This window comes from Labrus mixtus, chromosome 1 (genome assembly GCF_963584025.1).
Source record: "Labrus mixtus chromosome 1, fLabMix1.1, whole genome shotgun sequence".
Lineage (NCBI taxonomy): Eukaryota > Metazoa > Chordata > Actinopteri > Labriformes > Labridae > Labrus > Labrus mixtus.
The window spans coordinates 12133295-12155749 of record NC_083612.1 but is presented as its reverse complement, the minus strand read 5'-3'; the positions used below and the strand labels follow the sequence as shown (position 1 = coordinate 12155749).

Genomic DNA, 22455 nt, shown 5'->3' with positions numbered 1-22455 from the left:
TGAATTTTAGTGACATTTCTAATTTAAAAAAAATATTTTGAAATAGCGGCCTTGCCACGCTTTTTCATAAGTTCATTTTATTTTAGTATTCACCAAAGCTGTTCTTTGTTTTCAAAGCTAATACTGAAAATTTCTGCATAAAAAATACGTTTTGGTTCAATTTTTGCAAATATATCTTCCATACCAGGCCTGACAACTTCCCAACATTTGAAAATACCTGATAGCAAATGCAGGTAATATAAACTCCTCTGGACCTGTTCCAAGTATTTCACCACTGTAGTTCCCCAGATTAGACGAGACATTACTAAATGCTGTTTATAGTGAGTGTGTCAGACAGGCTGTATATCCTGGCTGACAGACAACAGGCGTATTTAATGGGCCTTTGAGTAAAGATACCACATACTAAAATAAACTGAATCTGATATGATTCCTATTCCTAATTATGCAGCAAAACATCTTACCCAATATGTAAAAAGGACATTTCTTTTGAGTGTATTATTTTTCTTTCCTTTAGAAGACTTGTTAAATGTACCTTCTTGACTCAGCTGTTTTCAACTCTAAAACGTCCCATAGGGAGGTAATGTTTGATTTCAATTAACAGGATCGCGCTAAGAGGGCCAGATGGTGGACAGACAGAAGCCCAGACGTTCTCTCACTCATTCATTCAGTGCTCACATCTGAGTTGACAGTAGTGTCTGTGGGGGAGGGGGAGCAGACTGAAGAGTCATGGGAGGGAGAGGAGAAATGAGGAGGCAGTCAGAGGGGGGCAAGTCCGGGCTTGAGTGGTAACTAAGCCAAGAAAAAAAGCGTGAGACTTTTCGAACAAAGATTACATGAAGGCAGCAAGTGTTTTTCTGAGATTGGAGCTATAAATCTTGCAAATTTCAAGCTTTCGAGTCGTGTTGTTGTAGTGAATACATTGTCAAATGTTAATACAGTGTCATACTGCGGCCTGATCACAGAGATGGTGGAGATAAGATTCAATGTAATTTTAATCCTGCTTTAAAAAAAACACTGTCTCTTTAAATCTGATTTATGAACCTAACTCTGCTGAAAAAAAATAATCTGCTGCTAACTGAAGTTCATTTTTGCTGATAGAAGCATTGCATATTATTGGTACTAAGTTCCAGGGAAGTGGGTGGGTATAATTTCCAGCCTTTGGCAGCTCCTACTCAGTGCTTAGTCATGGATCTCCCTGCATACACATGTAATAACTCAGCTCACTGATTCTGCCTACACTGCTGATCTGATGCTTACTCCCTTATGTTCTGCTTTAGCCCTGTAGCATCTCATTTGCTAAAAGCACCTCACATTAAAAGAAAGGCTTGCTTTCACTTTGAAGCCCAATTCTTTAGCCTCAATGCCAACTACCAGGCTGCGCTGTACCCTCTCAGCCTGTTTGTGCTTCAACAATTAGTTGATCAGATCCTGCATTAATTACCCTTTTACAGTTATTACTATAGAAAATGCAACAATGTTTCTGCCTTTCTTTGTCATCTATGTCAGCAAACTAATTATAATTGGGTTTTTGAACAGTTGCCTAATCAATCGCCATTCAGGGACAAATAAAGTTGAAGTTGAGATCTTGCTTAGTTTACAAAAAAAGGTTGTATGCAGATACAAACCTGTTTGAACCCATATAAAAATTACTAAATGTGTCTCTAGAAAACATCAACAGGTTTCTACAATGAAAGAACAAGACACCAGCCACCTTTACACACTTACCTTTACCAACACACCTTTTTTATTTTGAAAACGAAACGTGTTATCCATAGTTAGGCGCGTAGCTGACATCATTAACAGTTCGCCGCGATGTAATGGTTCAACAAGAGGCCCAAAATCCGCCTCAGCTTCGACTCTCAGCCTGTCTTTAGGTTGACTGAAAGTTAGGCTGAGACAGGATTTCCAACATGGCGGCGGCTGCCGATGAGCCTTTGGAGCCCAATGCCGTAACAGATGGCTGACTTCACTCAGGCTTCGTCCATTAATATTTACATGCTGTGTTTTGGTCACAGGTTCAGTGTATTGACTGTGTTGAAGCTGCAAAACATAACTCCTTGCATTTCATACTAACATTTAATCTGCTGTCTCTTCCAGCATGGGGGCCAATGAGGAGAAAAAAGAAGCATGTGGAACCGTCTGCCTGAAGTACCTCCTGTTTACATTCAACTTTCTCTTTTGGGTAAGTTTCCACTCTGCTGAGTTAAGCCTGCACTAAAGAGTTAATTGCCAACGTATTTGTGTTGGTTTAAAGGGTCTCTCTCTCTCAGTCACCTGCGTACTTGAGCAGGATTTATGATCTGAGTATTTCACTTTCTAAACACTTGCTTTGGTTTGTTGGTTTGGAGATGGTTTTTATTGGTTATAATAACCTTTTCTCAGCAAGAGAACTCCTGAGACAGTGAAAGAATGACATCTGTTTAAAACTAACCTCAAGGGTTGCCATATGTTACTGTTTTTGGAAGAGTAAAGCAAAGTAGACCTGCAAAATGATTCCCCATCACTGCCCTGTGGGCATGCATCACAGTTGGTTTAAAAGATAAATAATTTTGCGTGAAAGTTTTCTCTATGAATAAGGTTTAATGTCTAGATGTGGGTGGTCTGCATGGCAGTACAATGTTTGTGGTGGTTTCATTTTAGCCTCTGCTCAAATCCAATGTGTAGAAAATTCGTTGTCAATCGATTGAAAATGATTTGTTAAAACAAAAACTAAAAAGCCAGAGGGATCAACACAGATATCTCTCTCCAGAGAAGCCCAAGTTGTGAAATTAATTTAACAGTAACCTATCAGAAAACATATGTAACCTAATTCCTTTAAAAGAACAGGCTATTTTCCGTCTTAACAAACCGAAGCCAGTGAAAACATTCTTTTCTTTGACAGCAAAATGACAGGGAGACACATGCACACAGCTTAGGCTTTGCAGACATGAATATGTTGTTATGTACTTGGTGTAAATTTGAAAAATTAGCTGATAAAACTCCTTCTGAACCCATCAACAAAGCCTCTTTTCAGGCAGAAGATAAATGCCTGCTGCTGTTCCAGTTCATAGAATCAAAGCCAAGTTGCATACTTTCACAGAAGAACACAAAAGATGCATTCACAGCCGGATTCTTTTCAAATTTTTAGTGTCAAGAATACAGCGTTCCAGGATGGGAGCACACCAAATAACTGATCTCATAATTTCCCTATGTGGTGATAAACAGGAGTCAAACACCACAGCAGCCGCCTCACTGTCAGCAGATGAAGGGTGTGTGTTTCGTTCTCGTTCTGTGTGAAATCACACTTACAGCTCTGCCCATATGTGATAATCATCTGTCTGCCCAAAAAAAGCTGATGTCTGTCAGATTGGCAAGACCAACATTTCTCAGTAATTTCAGTGTCAGATGCTGGAGTAACAAACATGAATATTTAGGGACCCAATTAAGTCTGTTGACTAAATTTGTTTGGAAAAAGTATTTATTGTAGCTTTATGCATGGCTGCTATGAAAGTATTTCTGGATAGAATATCAGCACATGATGCTGTTGAGGAGACCAATACCAGGGACAAATTTGTTTTTTTTATCTGTTCGTCCTGCACCTTGGCAGAGTATATCACCGACCGTATGGCAGCAGCTTGTACTCTATATAAAGTAGGTGAATGTGGTCACCAAGGATAGCCTGTACTTTTTTTGTAGCTCTGGCTCTGTGTCAAAGGGCAAGTTCATCAAAACTAGTGCCAGCAAATTTACTGCACATTCTCACTATTTGCTCCAACTTCTTCCTAATTTTCAGATTAAGAGAACCAAACCAGCGGATAGAAGATGAGGTTAAAACAGACTCACTAGAACAAGAATAAAAGATTTTGATAAAGACCCAGTCAACGTTAAGAACTAGTACAAGTTCTGGAGTCATATTCCTAGTACATATCTTTTGTACATTTTGAGGTTAAAAAATGTTTAACTATTTTTAGTTTAAATTACACCAATGATGAAATAGCTGTCATAGTACGCTCCACTTTGTTCTGGAAAACTTGACTTGAACATTTGAAATCAACTTGGATGGCCTTCAGATCCCAAATGCAAACAGAATCTGCGGTGTGAACATGAAAAACAATGTAAAGGCCAAGTATATAACTTTGAGCAAGCAGAGCACAGCAGAGCCATTGAAAAAAGCATACTGCAGCAGAATAATTAATGTTATTACAGCACCAATGGTGCACTGCACAAACACCTTAGAATTAGAATAAAATAGAGTAAAATAAATACATATCTATCTATGGTGTTCTATAGTGTCACCCAGCAAACAGAAGACATATTGATCTGGCATAATCTCTTCTTCACCTCAGGGTCCTTTGAACTTTCATTTTCTTCCAGTTCCTACCTCTAACTGCCACTGGAGGTCAGCAAATAGTGCATTTCCCATGTGCAACATTCAATTACACTTGAAAAGTATTCATTAATTCCTGTGGTTCATTGAGTTTTAACAGCAGATAAAGCTGCAGCTCAATCCCGCATTGAGTGATTATTGCTGAACCCCTTTCTGTTACTAATACTGTGGCTGTCTGGGCTGGACTCTACGGGTAGCATGAGGATTTTTAGAAAGTCTTAAGAAGCTTTATGTAGAAGAAACAAAAAAGTAATGCAAACAAAACTGTTTCACATGGTTTCTTTATAATGTGGAGTGTAAAAATTATCTAAAGTCTCTCTTGCATCAGAGTCTAAGTATTAAATTGAAACCAACAACTCAATGGGACATCTTTTATAGTGCTGTTTACTTCTAAAATGCAGCTGGTGACAGAAGGTCGGGGATTTAAATGCTCATCATGAGCCACCGCACAGAGAATCACAGACTTTTGAAGATATCTGCTGTCTACAGGCTTCAGACATGGAGGGAGTGGACATATGTATAGTTATCAGGTTATGGCCTGAACTGAACTCTACCATACTTCAGTGGAAGTAAGAATTCAAACAAAAGAATCCAGCACTGTAACTCACTTTATGACCCCTCCTGTTGCGTATAAAGCCCTCTTTAAAACAGTAATGCTGAGTAAAGACAGTTGACTGAAGTGTTCTACTCAGTCTTGTTGTTCTGTGTTTAATCCTGCCGCTCTGTTTCTGGGTGTGAATCTGACTCAGTGTGTAGCTTCTGCAGCCATCATCATCTTTCTTTGTCTTTATAAAAAAAATCAGAATTACACAAGCTGTTGGATTGATGACTTTTAGAGGATGACAGACTTGTGTTGCATTGCTGCACCAGCTGCTACTTGTCATTGTGATATCCTACGAGTTAAATTTTCCTCATACTCTGAGATTAGATATGGTTGGAGATGATGGACTCTGACAGTTTTATGGTGGATTAAAGCATTGACTTTTGTGCAGTTTTGTTCTTACTCTTGGTCAATCCTGATAACTTAATTTTAGACTTCTTTAGACTTTGAAGCAACAACATGTCACTATTTTCCTGGAAAATTAAGCTTCAAAATTATTTTGATGCTACGGTAAAATGTAATATGGAAAATGGTGCTTCTTTTGTTCCCACTCCACGCTCCAAACTCCTGTGCCAGCATTAACAAAACATTACTTGGATATGATCTCCAGAGAGAAGGATGGCTCTGTTTCCGGATTTAAAAAAAGCCCTGATGGTATACTTGTATGGTTTACTATCTTAGCTCAGTGTTCTTAATACCAAACATATATCATTGCAAGGACAAAGAGACGGCAGAGGACACTGATAGAGAAGAAAGTAAGAGAGTGACAGTAGAAGAGTTTGTCCATGTAATCATGGTCTGGCTACACTAAGACTGTAGGGGAGCCAAGGTGGAATATAGATACAAATATATTAGTTAACCTGCAAGGGATTTTCTTAATTAGTCTGTTAGTCTGTAAATGGAAATATGTAACAAGAAAAAATAGTATTTGTATAATTTAGGGCCCAAGAATCTGTACTTACTGATATTAAATGTATTCTCGTATGACAACAGTAAAGATGGAAAAGGAAAGCTGCAAATTCTAACACTTGAGTCTGTCTTGAACCAGAAAATATGAACTAAAATAATTAAAAATGTATTTATTTTAGTTACATTTAAGAGCAAGAAAACGTTGCCAACGTTGTCAAATTGACATTTAGTTACAACTGTTTAAAGTTGAAATGAATTTTTTTAAATGTACATGTGTTTGCCATTAGGTCTTTATGAAACAAGAAGAAACAGCCTGTGACATGAATGGAAACTTTATTGCCCCTAGAGCGATTTGCCTTGCACCAAGAGCATCAAAACACAATTAAAGTTACCAAAGACGTGGAAGCCATATACAGGACAAAAATACATCATTCATCATCACATATAAAATGCATCATTAAAGCATCACATGATTACATGAAGGATTTCAAAAGCAGGTTCAATAAAGTGCAGAGTGCCAACTTCATACTGTATGATCAGAGTTTATTAAGCAGCTGAATGCTACGTGGTACAAAGGATGTAATGCCTCTTTTAGTGCTCATCCTGTTCCTGCGCCCTGACGTCTTTCTTGCCCTTGCAACCTTGTCACACTACATTACAGAATATGTAAATAACGGTAATGTCACTGACAGTAAGTCTTAGTTCTGACTGACAGTCTGAATCCAGGGTTTAAGATGTCCAAAATAGTTGCTGACTAATGTTCCTCTTTTCCCAAATCATCTGACTAATGGCCGCAGACGTAGCTAAGATTTAACTTTTTAGTATCAAACCCGTCTAAGTATTATCGACAGCCTTGGCTTCCTGACCCGCGCAGCTCAGTCAGCTCATTCACAATTATCTTACAGCATAATCTGATTCAAGATTAGATTATTTTGTGAGGACGTGGTGGGTCTTTTTTTCAATCTGTTCACTTTCCACCATAGGGGCGATTATTCAAGGTGTCTCCTTCACCGCTTTGAAGGAGACTTGGTTGATGAATAATTGAAACTTTTCGGCACTCTCAGTTTTTGTCTCCTCAGAGTTGTACGTGTGCTGTCGGCCACTGGTGTAGATCTGATTCTATCATGTGCTCCTCTTTTCCCAGTTGGCGGGGGTCGTGGTGATGGCGGTGGGTGTTTGGACCTTGGTTGAGAAGAGTGACTACATCAGCCTTCTCTCCTCCAAGACCTACGCTGCCTCCGCCTACATACTGGTCCTGGCTGGAGCCATCGTCATGGTAACAGGCGTGCTAGGCTGCTGTGCCACCTTCAAGGAGCGAAGGAGGCTACTGCAAGTGGTAAGAGATCACGTCGAGGTTGAGAGATAATACAAGATGCACACAGCACATCAGTGGAAATATTACAGTATATGAAACTGCAATCACTTGTTCTCTTACTTAAAATGAGAAAACAACCAACCATGTTTTGTTTTTTTCAAGAAATTTGACAAAACAGACAAGTGGTTACCGTTTTTTCCTGCCACCCACTCTCATTAAAGTAAAGTTTCTTAAACTCATATTTTCCACATTCCTCTTTGAAAACCTATTTCATAAAATATTAGCTAGCCCGACCGATTAATCGGCCAGCGGATAATGTCAGACGATATTAGCAGATCCAGTGACTATTGGTATTGGTTTATTTTATCGCAGAATATACGCTGATATTACTACATTTATTCACCAGTGAAATAGCATTTAATTTGAGTATTATTGTATCACTCTAGTTCTCTTCCACCAGCAGAGTGTGTTACATGGATGTCAACCAGCATTATCACCCTCCAGAGTGTATGGCTGTGATGCACGTAAATGCACAATTACTTTCCAGTTGAGTGACCATCTTGTCTTCATTATAAATCTTTACCACAAGTATATGTTAACTGCATTTGAGGGATCAACACAATAAATGTGTATATCTATGTCTATCTATCTCTACAGATCGAAGATAGATCGCAGAAAGCTATCAGCTGATATATCAGTATCAGATTTTTTTTCTCTCTCCAATATTGATACAAGGATCGGACCAATAAATCCCTTATCGGTCGGGGCCTAGAAAAATAAACATACCCAAGCTGTACTCACTTTAACTTTTGAAAAACTTAAAAAATATGTTTTTATTAATTGCATAGATTGATTTTGAATAACTTCATGGTCATTACATAAATTATGATTAGTTTATCTTTGTCTAGGACATACAGGATTAGATTCAAAATGGCAAATTGATAAAAATCCTCACTCACTTTGAAGTCAAATAAATTACAGGTGTCTTACAAACCAACATTCATTGTAGAAGTATACGGTGGACTCACAGGGATAATGTGGTCGCACATCCAAACTGAGAACTCACCGGGGCCAAATAACAGCCTGGATCTCATTCAGTTCAGACAAAACAAAACATCATGAAGCAGGAGCTTGTTAGCCCATATTTGTTTTGGCACACACTGTACCTGGCACAGAGTTATGCCAACAAATACAGCAGTGCTTTACTGATCATACACTCCTCAGAACCTCATCTTCACATTACACAAGGACAGATGTGTGCATGATCAAAACTTGGGTGTCAAATGTTTGTTTCATATAAACTTTGCAGGAACATTTCTCATTTTTGGCATGCTTTACTTTTCAACAAAAATGAGTCCATAGAAACCTGGCACACTTAGAAAATGTCTTTTGTGCATCTTTAGAGACAGTAACATAATCGCTCTCTAGTTGGAATTAGTTTTGGACTGTGCTCATGTCCCACATTTCTAGTCTTCCAACAAGTCCAACCATACGCCAGTCACCCCATTCAAGAGTAGCTACCTACTCGTCAGGATCTTTCCTATACTTATCTAAACACAGACACCCACTTTTGGGAGGAATTTTGAGTTCCGTATTGCGTCGAGAAGCTTTGAATCTCCAGGCAGATTTAAAAAAAACTCAGTTGTGTGTGCTTACAGTGGATTCCCAGAGCTGCCAGAGCTTCTTTTTGCTTAAAACATAATAGAAAAGTCTATAGAACTATACACATTAAATGAAGTCCCCCATACATCCAGATTATTTGATTTATAGCTCAGGCATCTTTGTACAAATTGAGATGTGTGCACCAACTTTTCTCTTGCGTGTTGTGCAGGTTAGAAACGCTCTGCGCATCCTGAAAAGTGGAGATTAGGGCGATGAATCACGGTGAAGAAATGAACTTGTCGGCAAGGAGAGATGCTATCGGGATTGCTTAAGAGGGCAAACATAAGGGCGAGATGGCAGGAGGGGGAGAGTAATTGTTTTTCCTTTATGTGCTGAGTGCCTGGTACCTGCTCAGAGTATCTGAAGACAGCAGTGATTGTCCACAGTGTCCTGTAAGCTCAAAGGTCACACGTTTTTAGCACAAAAACAGCTGATCCAGCCACAGAATCAGTCAGATAATCTTCAACTGTACGGCCCAAATGACCCAGCAGCCGCTGATTAAAGAGAATGCCAAATCAGTCCCTCTGTACGGCTTTTAATGATGTTATTACTACAGCAAGTATGAGAGAGGTCAGCAAGACAAATAGAAAGAGGGAAACTATCCCAAGATAGGAGGGTGTGGTGTGTGTCTGCAAACATACAGACTTATTGTTTGGTTGTAGAAAAGTGACAGAACAGTGTAATGACTCAGGGAGAAGGAGGAGCAACTTTTCCCTTCCAAATGGAAGAGCCAAATGGAAAGTAATCCTAACATAGACCGGATCCACCTGTGGAAACACTGACTTCATACAGTTTGAGGGGACATATTGCAAGTCTGACTGTTTGTCTCTTTTTGTACTTTTCTGTTTTACTTTCTCTCTTTCTATCGTTGTTTTTTATTTCCCTACTCCTTTCACTTTGTTTAAAACCTATCTACAGACAAACCATACAGGAAGTACATTTCAAATTTTGGCCAAAAAGGGAGAGGGACAAAAGTTCATTGTTTTAATTTTTTCAGGCTAGCCATTGGACTAAGTATATGCTTTAAATTGTTGCTGAATCGAGACGCTGCCTTGCATCAATACAGGATTAATTGGCCTAACCTTCTTCAAAGCCATCATATGAAACTGGATGTTAGCAAATTAGACACCATTTTTAAGTCATAAATCCTATATCACCCCATCCCTTAATTTCCTAATATGTATATAATGTAAAAAAAAAAAAGGGTTGTGATAAACTGAATGAGACAGTGAATAACTTGACAGTAGTTCATTTTTTTACATTGACATACTGTACAGACATAACAGTGTGTACGAGGTCATTCTGTCATATAAGGAAGAATGATTCATAAAGTTATATCACTGTGGTTTTTAAGCTTCTACCTGGTTTTGATGTGTCAAATTTAGGAACAAATGCTCAACTAGAGATCTACTTTCTGACGGTCTCCTAGTACCTCTCAGTATCTCTAGTTCCTCTCAGTTTATTTTTAAAATCTGACTTAAGGTCTTATTTTGCTCCTTTATTTCTGTTTTTAAGTTGTTCTATAAAAGACAACAGGCTGGCAGAGCTGCAAGTGGAAGGACACTGTGAGCAGTCTCTGCTTTGTATTTAATTTCTGTCCAGCTGCTCAACTCGCAGCATGCCTGACCTGCAACCTGATGGAGTCCTTCATGACTAAGTTATAATGATCATCACTCATAGAGGGCGAGGCTTTATTCAGATGCACAGCGGAGATTCTGAGGAGTGTCGTTATGGCTTCAACAAGGGAAGTAGAGCTAGACAGAAAGTCCAGAGTGAGGTTTTTTCCAAAAAAAGGGACATTAAAAACACATCCCAGCTTATTTAAGTTTACTTATTTTCAAGGTCAGTTACATAGACATATCCAGGTTGTTGTTTTTGTGAGTAAAGAAGGTAGTGTATCTTTTCAAGAGGTCTAGGTTAGCTATTTCACTAAAAAGGTGGCCGTGCTGGATCTGAAATCAGTGCACACCTTCCCTGTGAGTTTGGTGTGTGTTTGTGTGTGTTTGCTGAATGCATGGTGCATGTTGGGGAGTTGAGATCACAGCCATGAATCACAGAGGAGGAATGAACTTGTCAGGAGGGACGAGTGATAGCAACAGATTGCCAAAGATGGAGAATATAATGTGGTTCTGTGTGTGTGTGTGTGTGTGTGTGTGTGTGTGTGTGTGTGTGTGTGTGTGTGTGTGTGTGTGTGTGTTAATGTGTGTATGTGTGTGTTTATGTGAGCTATACTGACTTTATATCATAAATCAAAGAAGCCAATTAATGGAGTGACATCTTGTCACTTCATCTTGTAAGAATTTGCATTTTTAACGCGTAACAAATTCCCCCTCACTTTGTCTTCATCCAAAATCTTTTATTTATGAAATTCAAATTGTCCATAAAACTAGTGCTGACATTGTATGCTTTTTTTTCACAGATTTTTCTTTGTGATCATCTTATTTATTTAGTTTATGCTCATAAGTGAACTGTGTGCATTGTTTCATACTTGTTTTGACAGATACACAGTTTGTTAGACCACATGGAAGATATCAGAGCCCACAATATATTCTGATATCTTAGTTGGCTTTACTGTCAGCAGAAGAGATGATATAAATCTAAACAAGTATGCACACACAAACACGCAGTATGTTCAAGTAGAATTTACACTAAAATTGACAAGGATAAAAACAAATTTGTCTTTAGCACCTGATGAAACTATTTGATCTTGAAATGAATCAAATACTCGATAAGTAGATGGACAGACATTTTTCAGTACATTTATTAATAATTGTCAGAAATGTCTAACATAATTTCCTCCAGCTTCTCCAATGTTGACATTTTCTCCTCTCAAGAGCCCTTAACATGACTCCATCGTTTTGCTGTCATTTATCATTTGTACTTACACAGTGCATTGTAACAATGTAATATATTTAATGTCGGTATGAATTAAAAATACAAAAGGTAGATATACACAAGCTCAAAGATATTACACAGTCTATTACGCACCAGTTACTACCTCTGATGGCGGATCAGCAGCGGAACGTTCATCACCATTCCACCTCTGTGCGTTACTCATTGCAGACAAGGTTTAACTTGATATAAGCAACATTTGTTTAATATCATTAAAGTTTGATATATATATATGTATACATCTAATGTTGTTGAATTTATGACTGTAGGCTGGAGCTGCGATCTCAACCACTATCCTCAAATATTTCATTGTCTTCTTACATCTCACATAAAAAATGTAATCGGGCGGTAGCCTAGCGGTTAGTGCTTGCGCCCCATGGGAGGAGGCGTAGTCCTCCAGGAGGGCGGCCCAGGTTCGAGTCCAACTTGTGGCTCCTTTCCCGCATGTCATTCCCCACTCTCTCTCTCTCTCTCTCTCTCTCGCCCTGATTTCCGACTCTATCCACTGTCCAGTCTCTACAATAAAGGCCCAGCATGTTGCATCGTCTATGATAACAGATCAGGTTTACATATCAGCTCACAGATTATCAGGTTTGAAATGTCAGGCTTGCTTGTAAGCGAAACTCTAATAGACACAGGGGTCTTCCAGGAAAAACAGAAGAGTCACGAGGGCTGATTAGACAAGCCTAGTATTAGACATCCAAATGCAGTGCCCTTAACAAATATCCTGAGGTCAATACAGAACCAATGGTTAAATCAGACACAGCTAAAGTTAGTTTAAAGTTCCCATTGATCAGCTCATTGTGTGAGGCTGGAGAGTTGACATTGTAGCCCAAAGGTCACAGGATGACTCCTCTCTAAAAACAGACACGTGTCTGATCGTTATCAGTCTGATGAAAGTCACCTTCAGCGTGACTCTGAACTCCTGCTTACTCAGTAATTGTTAAGGCGGCGGTACACTTCTAATGAAGTCTGAAAAAAGAAACACAGTCAGACACGGAGCTGCATACAAATGTTTGCATTCTCACTGCAGCTATCTGTTGTTCCTTTATGTACACTGAGTGCATGATGGAGGAAATGAGTTAAGAAAACTCTGGAGAAATATGGCTACTGTGGAAGTGGGGGCATAAAAGGTCAAAGAAACTGTTCAAATATTTTCTAACAACCTCAGCAAGATGAGTCTGAGTTTACCCGGAGATGTCAGATGTTTTGTAGTTTGGCCAGGAAGCCTACGTGCAGCATGCCGTTGAGTGTGAAGCCAATGCAGGGCTCTGAAAAAAGTGTTGTACTTATGAACCCACTGAGAGACATATTTGCAGTAATTACAGCGTGCCCTGAAGTCACCCGGGGAAAGACTGGCAGCTCTGACGTAAAATGAGTATGTCTGTGAGAGAAAGAGAGTGTGCCTGATATCATGAAGAATCCTCTGGAGTCACTGCAGTCAGTAATTCACCCGACTTGGTCTCTGCAGCCATCTCTACAACCATCTGCAACATCTTTTTGTCCAGTCATACCCTCTCTATACATCATTGTCCATGTGGGATCACTCTGGGAAGCATGCTTTGTAAGTCAGAGTCTGAAATATGTGCCTGCTACTATCTCTTTTGTCCTCGTCTTCATCTACATTTGACAGGATTTTCTATACAATGTTTGGTAGGCATCAGTTCACTTAGAAGAGCGAGACCAACACATCACTCGGCCAATGTTTTTGGACACAATACATTCTATATTTTAGACACATAATGCAGAAAACTATTCTTGGAAGGATTTAGAAAGGGAGTTTTTTTTCCAGAAGAGTTTACTGCGACATCATGTAAACAATCCTCTCAGCACTGTCTGCAGCACATGCAGCATCACAATAGCCCACACTGAAATGTGTTAACAATGTAAACTATGTTAAAGAGTCTTTAGTATACTACTGACTAACTTTCTAATGTCATCAGTGTGATATTCACCATACTGGTCACCTTATTTTTAGTCACGTTTTAATTCTGTTCATGGTCCATTCACAAATGTTCCGGATATTGCCATTTGATTGTACCAGAGTTAGCTTAAAGCTGTCACTCATCGGCATTCCCTCGTTAGAAGATGTAAGTGGCCTCACTGACAGGAACCACATACGATACAATATCTAGTAAGTCTATTTTCTTTTCAGTCTTTTTGACTGATGACTTCGATGATTATGACGATGAGTTAATTTATTGCAATGGTTATTTTTATTCTTTATTAATAACAGATACTTTCTGCCTCTGTTTAGCTTCCATCCTTTAAAAGACCTCTCTACAATTCTACATTTCATCTAGCGGACGCTTTTATCCAAAGTGACATACATCAGAGAGTAAGAACAACACTAGCAAGGATCTAGAGAGGAGGAAACAACGTCAGTAAGTGCAAACAAACAAACGGACACACAGGTCCTGACAGGCAGTGCACAGAGGCAAAGCACAACATCGACATCTGTCCTTGAGAGTTCTTATCAGCATCAGGACCATCCTAAGATCATCATTATCAAACAAAACCATTGGCCTTAGCCTGAAAAAAATTGCAAACGTGAGGCAAAGCATGTCACTTTTTGATCTGAAAAAGTATGTATCACAACTGTATAAACTGGCTGTTATTTCCCAAAACATTGAGTAGAACTGCAGTTGGATTGGATCATCACACACTGCGATTACTTTCATTTGTTTGATTTGTTTAATCTTACATTTCCTGCATTCTGGATCTGTTGTCTTACTTCTTGAACCATCAACACAACTTCAAAATGCACCTCAGTCTCTGCCCAACTATCAGACTCGGAGCCAATCAGAGATCTAATCAGCACAAGCTATCAAATCAAAGAGCGAGTCCACTTTAGCGGCTGATTTCTTCCCTCTGATAGCAGCTGGCCAGAGGAATTTAGGTCAAGGTTTTTTTTTTTTTTTTTGTCTGATAATATCTCCTCTTGTCCTTAATTCTGAACAAACTTGGCATGAAAAGCAGACAGTCCCTAAAACTCCACAGGCCCAATCACGAATCAGACACCGGCGATAAACTCTGAACAGGAAAGCTCAGAGCAAGCACACTGAAATCTGCATTGGCGCGGTGACTTAATGCATCTTCAGGATTTAAGAAACCAACTTTGAGCTGAAGGCCTGATCAAAAATAGAAAACTGTTAAAGAAAGGAGTTTTAGCTTTTTCATCAGTTAAGAAATCTCTTATGGTCTGGCAAGGTTATATGTATATGTATATATACATTACTACAGTATTACTTCTTTATGCAAACCTCTTCAAAAAGGGCAATACAGAACAACTCTGCATTAAGTCCTCTTCTGTGAAGGTTTTGAGGCCTCACGTGTTGGTGTGTTTGTGTTTAACAACATAACAATCTTAAAAAGAAAAAGTCTCTGGTCCTATTCCTGAACAAAGTCTGAAATTGCTTAACTGTTCTTAAATTTAGCTGCATCCTCCACTTTGCATCCTCCACTGTTGCTTTCCAAAACAAATCTTAATGCCCTTTGAGATCATTAACTGAACATTTTACAGTCCAACCACATATAGTCCTTGATTTTACCCAAGATCATATCCCTCTTCACAACAAAGTCTGCTTTGACAAAACAATTGCTTAACTGTAAATGGTGTAAGCTACATCATCCAGTACGCATGAATTAATCGTACATTTAACTTTTTCTCTCACACTTATGTTCTTATCGATGTGGAAATATTTCTTCACCACCTTTGTGATCATTAATTGATAATTTTCAGAATCAGAACCAGAATCAGAATCAGGTTTTATTGCCAAGTACATTTACACATACAAGGAATTTGACTTGGTGTATTGGTGCTAAACAATAAACGAGGAAACAAGTCCTGCCTCATGCTCTCCATGCTGTTACTCACTTCAATTCTCTTTCCACTTTTTTTTTTTTAAATATATTTTTTGGACCAGTTTTGCCGGAGGGACAGGAAGTGTTAGGAGAAGTGAGTGGGGGATGACATGCAGCAAAGGGCTAAGGTCGGATTCGAACCCATGGCTGCTGCGATGAGGACTAGCCTCTGTACATGCGGCACACAACATAACCACTAGGCTATCCAGCGCCCCTTCTCTATCTACTTCTAATCTTTTTCTCATACTGTTGCAGCATCGCCGTGATTAACCTACAAAAATTTATGAAAGGAATCTGTTGTTCTACTTGGACTTGGAGTGCTTTATAGTCACTTTCAGCTCCATGTGTAGCTGTTTTGATGTTTTGATTCACTCCCACTGCTCTCATAACATCATTTTTGGCAGTGGGCAACTGTTTTCAGCTCTAAAAAACCCCACTGTTCACTATCTGCACAGCACCAAGTAGATAAACACAGCTCGAGACTAGATGCTGCACACAGTGGAAAATTCAGCAGCTAAAGAGACAGATATTTCCCTCAGGACTTGATTGAGACCGAGAGAGCATAAAGAGAGAATACTGCACTTCAAAAGCACACAAAAAAACCATTCGATATTTTAAAGTACTGTATGTATAGACTGCTTTGAGTCTGCTTTTCAAAAAAATCACATCTCAAACCTGGTAATAATTTGAGCATGGGTTTTGGACTGTTTCACTTGCTGTTTGCTACAAAGCTAGTATTCAAAGGCAGTAAGAATGTTAACCAAGGCATGTTAACCATGCCTTGGTTTGGTGGTTTCTTAATCAAACAGACTTACATATCTATTAAATCACCCTACTAGAAGTGCTGCATGCATGACTTTAAATGCTCTGATATCTGATTTTAAAAAGCCACTTGTCGCTTCATCACATTACCATCCGCTAACCATATTTTCTTCTTCTTCCTCTCCACAGTACTTTGGCCTGCTGCTGTGCATCTTTCTGTTGGAGATCCTCGCTGGCGTCCTGGCTTATATCTACTATCAGCAGGTAATCTCCCTTGGGCCAAAAAGAAAACACGGCCCTTTTCCAATAGGTTTTGAGTTGTATGCCTGACATGTCAGAGGAGCAGCTGACAGATACGGGAAGATTAGATATTGGACTCACATGGCAGGAAACTAATCCAAGAGAGCCTATTAAAATTACAAATACCAGACTGACCATATTACTTGGGGTTCATTGAGTTGAAATAGTATGAAAACGCCTCCAGTAGAGCACATAACGAGGCTGAGTGCCCTGTGATAAATCATTTAAAACATTTTGATATGATTTTATTCTGAAATTCTCTGAAACAGAAGAGTTCACTTATTCCACCCTCCCTACTTGAACAAAAAAATGACTTTGGAGAGTATTTGTGCTTATTAGTACAACAGATTACATACATATGTGAACATTTTGCTCATCTCATGTGCTTCAGAAAATGAAAGAGCTGAATTGATAGCCTCACAAGGCAAAGTTAAGCTCAAACAATGTAGGCTTGTAATGACTGCACAATAAGCAGCCATGGATGAAAAGTTTTTCCCATTTGTAATATTACCATGACATTGCTTTCCACCGGCATCAGTCCCTCCCTGACTAATCTTAAACCCTGGTGGCTTGTAGCTCAGCAACAGGCTCAGTCTGGAGCTGCACTGCCATCATTATAACTGCCTCATTCATAATACACAACACGAGAAGCCACTGAGCTGCAAGGCTCTCTGCTGCTTTCCAAACCTGTCTCCTTCTCCTTCGCCTCAAAAGACTCTCGCATTAATTAAGTTCTGCAGAAGTTTCTATAGGTGCTCCTTTTTTTATCTCTTTCTCCACCCTCCCTTTTTATTACCCCTTATCTTTCAGTCACAAATACACTTGAACACATTTTGTAAACTGCTAATTATCCACAAGCAAGGCAAGCAACTCAATCTCATATTTTGCCATGATGTCATAACCATCCAAGGTAGACTTACCACGAGCTACCTGAGTGTGAAACGATGGTATATGCTCCTGTAGAAGACCTAAGTTCATATGATATCAACCTTCTACACTACCCGCGATCATAAGAGTGTCACAGCGACGTCTCTGATTGGTGGAGCTCACTGTTTCCATGGAAATGTTTCCACCCTCCAGCGCTGTATGGGAACTGATAGCTGATATCATATACTGTATATTAGGAAGCAAACACGAATTATATCAGCTATCAGTTCGCAATGGTACTAATATGACCTTGTTATGCTCCAGTAAATTTAACTAATATATACAATACAAATTACAATATAGTACAACTTATGACATATAACAAAAGTTACATATAACACAAAGCGGTATCGTTCACAATGGATTGTGGGATGGGTAGTTCCTTGGCTAGGGAAAAATTTAATTCTGTACACATTCTTGTACCTCTTAAACTCTTGCTGTTTTCTCCGTTTTCCAATTTTTGCGCCCGATCAAATGTATTATAGTCATGAGTCTTTTGGTAGCTGGTTGTCTTGGTTCCAGGCTTCGATGTCATGATATAAGGATTTAGTGAAATGTCAATGTAGATTTTGAATGGGGAAATGTACTTCCTGAACAAGATCAGCCTAAAAAGTGGGCGGACTCTGTTGATCTCTGTGGATTAGAACCAACATCAAGGATACTGGTTGGGCAGTTTCACAGCCGTCACCTGAATAGATGCTTACATTAGTTTTTATTGGTTTGGCTGTATTAGATTCAGCTCCACATTATGTTTTGCTCTCGCACAGAGGCAGTTTCAGCTCATTGAGCCTCTTTAAATCTCAAATTGCTGTTTCCACTTCACTGCCAACTTGTTTCCCAAACAGTCAACAGGTAAAATGAAATGCTTCACCCTCCTTTTTCCTCGTTCTACCATTTTCCTCCTCCCCTCTGTCTTCACCTCCCGTCTCTCATCTCTATGCCCTCCCCTCCTCATCATTCATTCCCTTGATATCTCCTTCACGCTTTGATTTACAGTGCTCTCCCAGCTGGCTTGTTGCCATAGAAACTGAGCCCCCCAGACCTCCCGCTCCTACAGCGAGTATTTTTCTGCCTCTGGTCCAAAGAACAAAAAATAAAACATAAAACACTGTCTTCCTCTGCCGTAACCCTGGCTCCTTCTGCTCCTTTGTTGTTAGAACTGCTGTCTGTAACATGTATTGTCAAGAGAGCTTTTAAATTATTTGTGTTACAAATCTCATACGTAGCAAAAGTCAACTATTGCAACTAATTTATCCCACGGCTGTACTGTGAGTTTTTTTGTTGTAATTATGTGGGCTACCAGTGCAAAACTCTGTGTCGGTCTGTGTGTCTGAACAGTTGAATGAGGAGCTGAAGCAGAACCTGAGGGAGACCATGACCCAGAAGTATCAACAGATCCCCCATGAGCAGATCACCAGGGCTGTAGACAAACTGCAGCAGGAGGTGAGTGTCTGCCTGAGGTGATTTAATATTTTATCTACAAATAACTGGGTGTTACAGTTAAGAGTGCAGTCACAACCACAGTTATTTAAAAACATTGGAAAGTTGATGTATTAAGTTAGTAATATAATAAGCGAGTTAGAGCGTCTGAGCTAAATTCACATGGCCTCACATGATGCCTGTTGATTGGACAGTGTTTGGTATCCTATCATCCCATCAGATTAGAGATTTCGGTGATGAGGTTTATTCGAGACAAATCCGATTCAAGTCACTCAGACTTCAGCTAAGCTTGACGGAGTTGTCTGCTCCCTCTGCTGTCTGTGTTTTACTCTCTCCTTTGACTTATGCCAGTTGACAGCACAGGACGGAAGGAATAAATATGAGCAGCAGATGAGACATAAATCGCTTCATTTTGTATGCATAGATTTTTTTTTTCAAGTACGAGATGCCCCCGGCTGTCAGACATCACCATTTATTTATATATTTTTTTCTACCTTTTTTTACTTTGTGTCCATTTCAAGAAAATAGTTTTGACTGTCTTTGCTGTCTTGCTGGGAGTTAATAGGATGACTAATGAATTCAGCAGCTTGGTTAGTTTACAGCCTGGTTAGCTTAGCGTAGCATAAAAAACTGTGAACAGGGGAAGCCATTAGCCTGGTTTTGATAAAAGCTATAAAAAAAAAAAGAAAATGCCTACCAGCACCACCAAAGCCCCCTAATAAACATGTTTTTTTATTCCTAGAAATAACAAAGATGTGAAAAATACTTCTAAAACACACATTGTGGTTTTTACAGGCAAATGTGTGCTGACATGTGCAATATGGTAGTGGTTAGTGTGTGCAGAGGCTGTATTCCTATAAGCAGGCAGCCCGGGTTTGAATCTGCTCGGTTTCTGACTCTATACACAGTTCTGTTTCTCAATAAAGACATACAAAGACGAAAACTAAATATTAGAAAAATGTTAAACAACTCAAAAGAGCAAATGACTTAAAATGACATTCTCTATCTCGCTTTCTACCTCACTTGTAAGTGACAGTCTGAGATTTTAATAAGATTCATAACTTCCAAAAATAAATGCCAAAGAAATGTTTGGGCTAAAGTCACTCCCTGCTAAGTGCTAAGGCTAGCTCTTTAACTCAGTAGAATGCCAAATGGAGCAGCAAGAAATTCAGCCAGTCTCACAGATAACTGGTGTAGCTCCTTACGTATGTACTAATTCATACTGTAAATAGACTGAATCATGAATCCAGAATCATTTTGAATTGAAAATAGATTCTGAATCGAATCGTGACCCCAAGAATCAAAATCGAATCGTATCGTGAGACACCCAAAGATTCCAAGCCTCAGTCTTAATGTTTTATTCTGATGAGCAGAGATGAGTCTTTAGGGATTTAAACAATGCCAGTTGATAAAGTTTTACGTCTTTCCATACTCTTCTTTTTAACGTGTTGTTTTCCTCCTCCATCTCTGGACAGTTCAAGTGCTGTGGCAGCAACAGTTCATCGGACTGGGCCGATAGTGTCTGGATCCGCTCCAGAGGCGCAAACGGCAGAATGGTGCCTGACAGCTGCTGTAAGACTCAGACTGAGCTCTGCGGCCGCAGGGACCACCCGTCCAATATCTACAAGGTGGAGGTGAGAGGATGAAGGGTGCTGTGAGTGCCGGTGGAGTTGACTTATCAGTATTTCTGTCATGTCTCAGTATGTAAGAGAGCCTGCGGTGTTCGAGGAACAGAGAGAGAAGAGGCAAACTGTATACTCAATATCTGTTTACAGTGAGACTCTAGTAACTCTCCCACATCTACTGATGCAGCATAAAGACACTTTGCTTTTCATTTAGGGTGGCTGCATCACTAAACTGGAGAAATTCATTCTGGACCATCTCAAGATCATCGGAGCAGTGGGGGTTGGGATTGCATGTGTACAGGTGAGCAAAGAGCTCTACTTTGAAGCAGTGTTTTTGCACATAAACATATCAAATGAATGTTTGTCCACTGAGACTGCAGTTTTTGCTTATTCATGTTTCCTTCTCTTCCATCTGATCCCCAGATCATTGGGATGGTGTTTACATGCTGCCTATATCGAAGTCTAAAGGCAGAGCCGTACTAAGAGAGGCAGAAAGAAGAAGATGAATAGTGTTGATGAAGGAGGTAACTTCATCACCACATGCCAAACTCAAATAGCCCATAGGTTCTTTTCTTTGCCTTGCCACATAGGGGGAGGAAAATTTGGCAGGGGATCAAAATGCACATCAGAGGATCTAATTTTGGTAAACAAAAGGTGGAAATACGCTACAAGGTATCTTGAGGTAATTAGCCGTTAAAAATGCAGTTTCAGCTCCATCTCCAAGATCACAGTGCTGTGAAAAAAAAAAAAAGCCTCGGAGAGAAACTGATGGGAATTTGAACACAGATTGTGTAAATTAGTGTGGGGACAGCCTACTCGGGACTCAAACATTGTCGTTTTTTTTTTCTTCCACTCCGATTCCCTCGATGTACGTTTATGTTTGCAGACAGGATGCTGCACTCGAAAGTGTTGTAAAAACCAGCGGAGTAAGACTGGCACTTGGAGGAAAATGTAAATTCTGGTCACAGCAGCTTCCCCTTCCCCAGCAGTGTGTGGTTTAACAAGCCTACACCTCTGGGGCCCTCTTCATCTTCAGCAGCATTTTGTTTCCACGCTAACTTCCCTGTCATGCATTTTAAAAGTTGTGCGATAGTGGCCTTTTTAAACCTTTGACCTGTTACTTTTTATACGTTGCAAATGATCATTTTGTGTAACACTTGAGGGCGTTTCTTCTGAGCAACGAGGATGTATTCCCTAATATGTCGTCATAGTGATATGTCAGTGTTAAATCATGATTTGATTCAATTTAAAGATCTGCTGAGAAGGACACACTGTCTGCCTCAGGGAAGGTAATGCCTTGCTCAAAAGCATATCCATGAGGATTGTCGAGGCAATTATGTGACTTCTCTAAAGTTTAAAACCTGATTAAAACATTTTTTGATCTTCTTGCTGACACATACAAGCAGTGCCTCTAATTTATGCTTGTAAGAAAGTGCCTCATTTTAGATATTTTACTTAATCTTTTTTTATATGTGGGATTTATCCACTGATGCCAAAGTTGAATACCGTAACTTTGTGTAAGGACCTACTGTATCTCCTCAAGCCTTATACACCTATCTACTGACGGCTCTCTCTTTTTTTAGATTGTTTTCATAAATGAAGATTTTGTTTACTTTTCTATACTTAACTATATTATTGTATTTAACAGACACGTGGTAGAAGATGATTTTTCACTCACTTGTCAGTAACGATCCTTTTACTGTGTGCCTCACAGACGACACTGAATTAACCTGCTGTAATTTCTCTTTGTGATAATCCTGGAAATATTTTCAGTTTGAATAAATGTTGATCA

General features: G+C 39.4%; 1 protein-coding gene across 1 annotated transcript in view; it reads left to right on the top strand.

Moving 5' to 3' along the window:
- The window catches only part of LOC132995493 (CD151 antigen-like), a 24801-nt gene extending 2346 nt beyond the window's left edge, over positions 1-22455 (top strand). The window contains exons 2-8 of the mRNA XM_061065531.1: positions 2098-2182; positions 7021-7212; positions 16561-16635; positions 18937-19041; positions 20514-20672; positions 20878-20964; positions 21087-22455. Coding sequence (XP_060921514.1) covers positions 2099-2182; positions 7021-7212; positions 16561-16635; positions 18937-19041; positions 20514-20672; positions 20878-20964; positions 21087-21146 — 762 coding nt within the window. The 5' untranslated portion in view covers position 2098 and the 3' untranslated portion in view covers positions 21147-22455. The remainder of the gene's footprint in view (positions 1-2097; positions 2183-7020; positions 7213-16560; positions 16636-18936; positions 19042-20513; positions 20673-20877; positions 20965-21086) is intronic.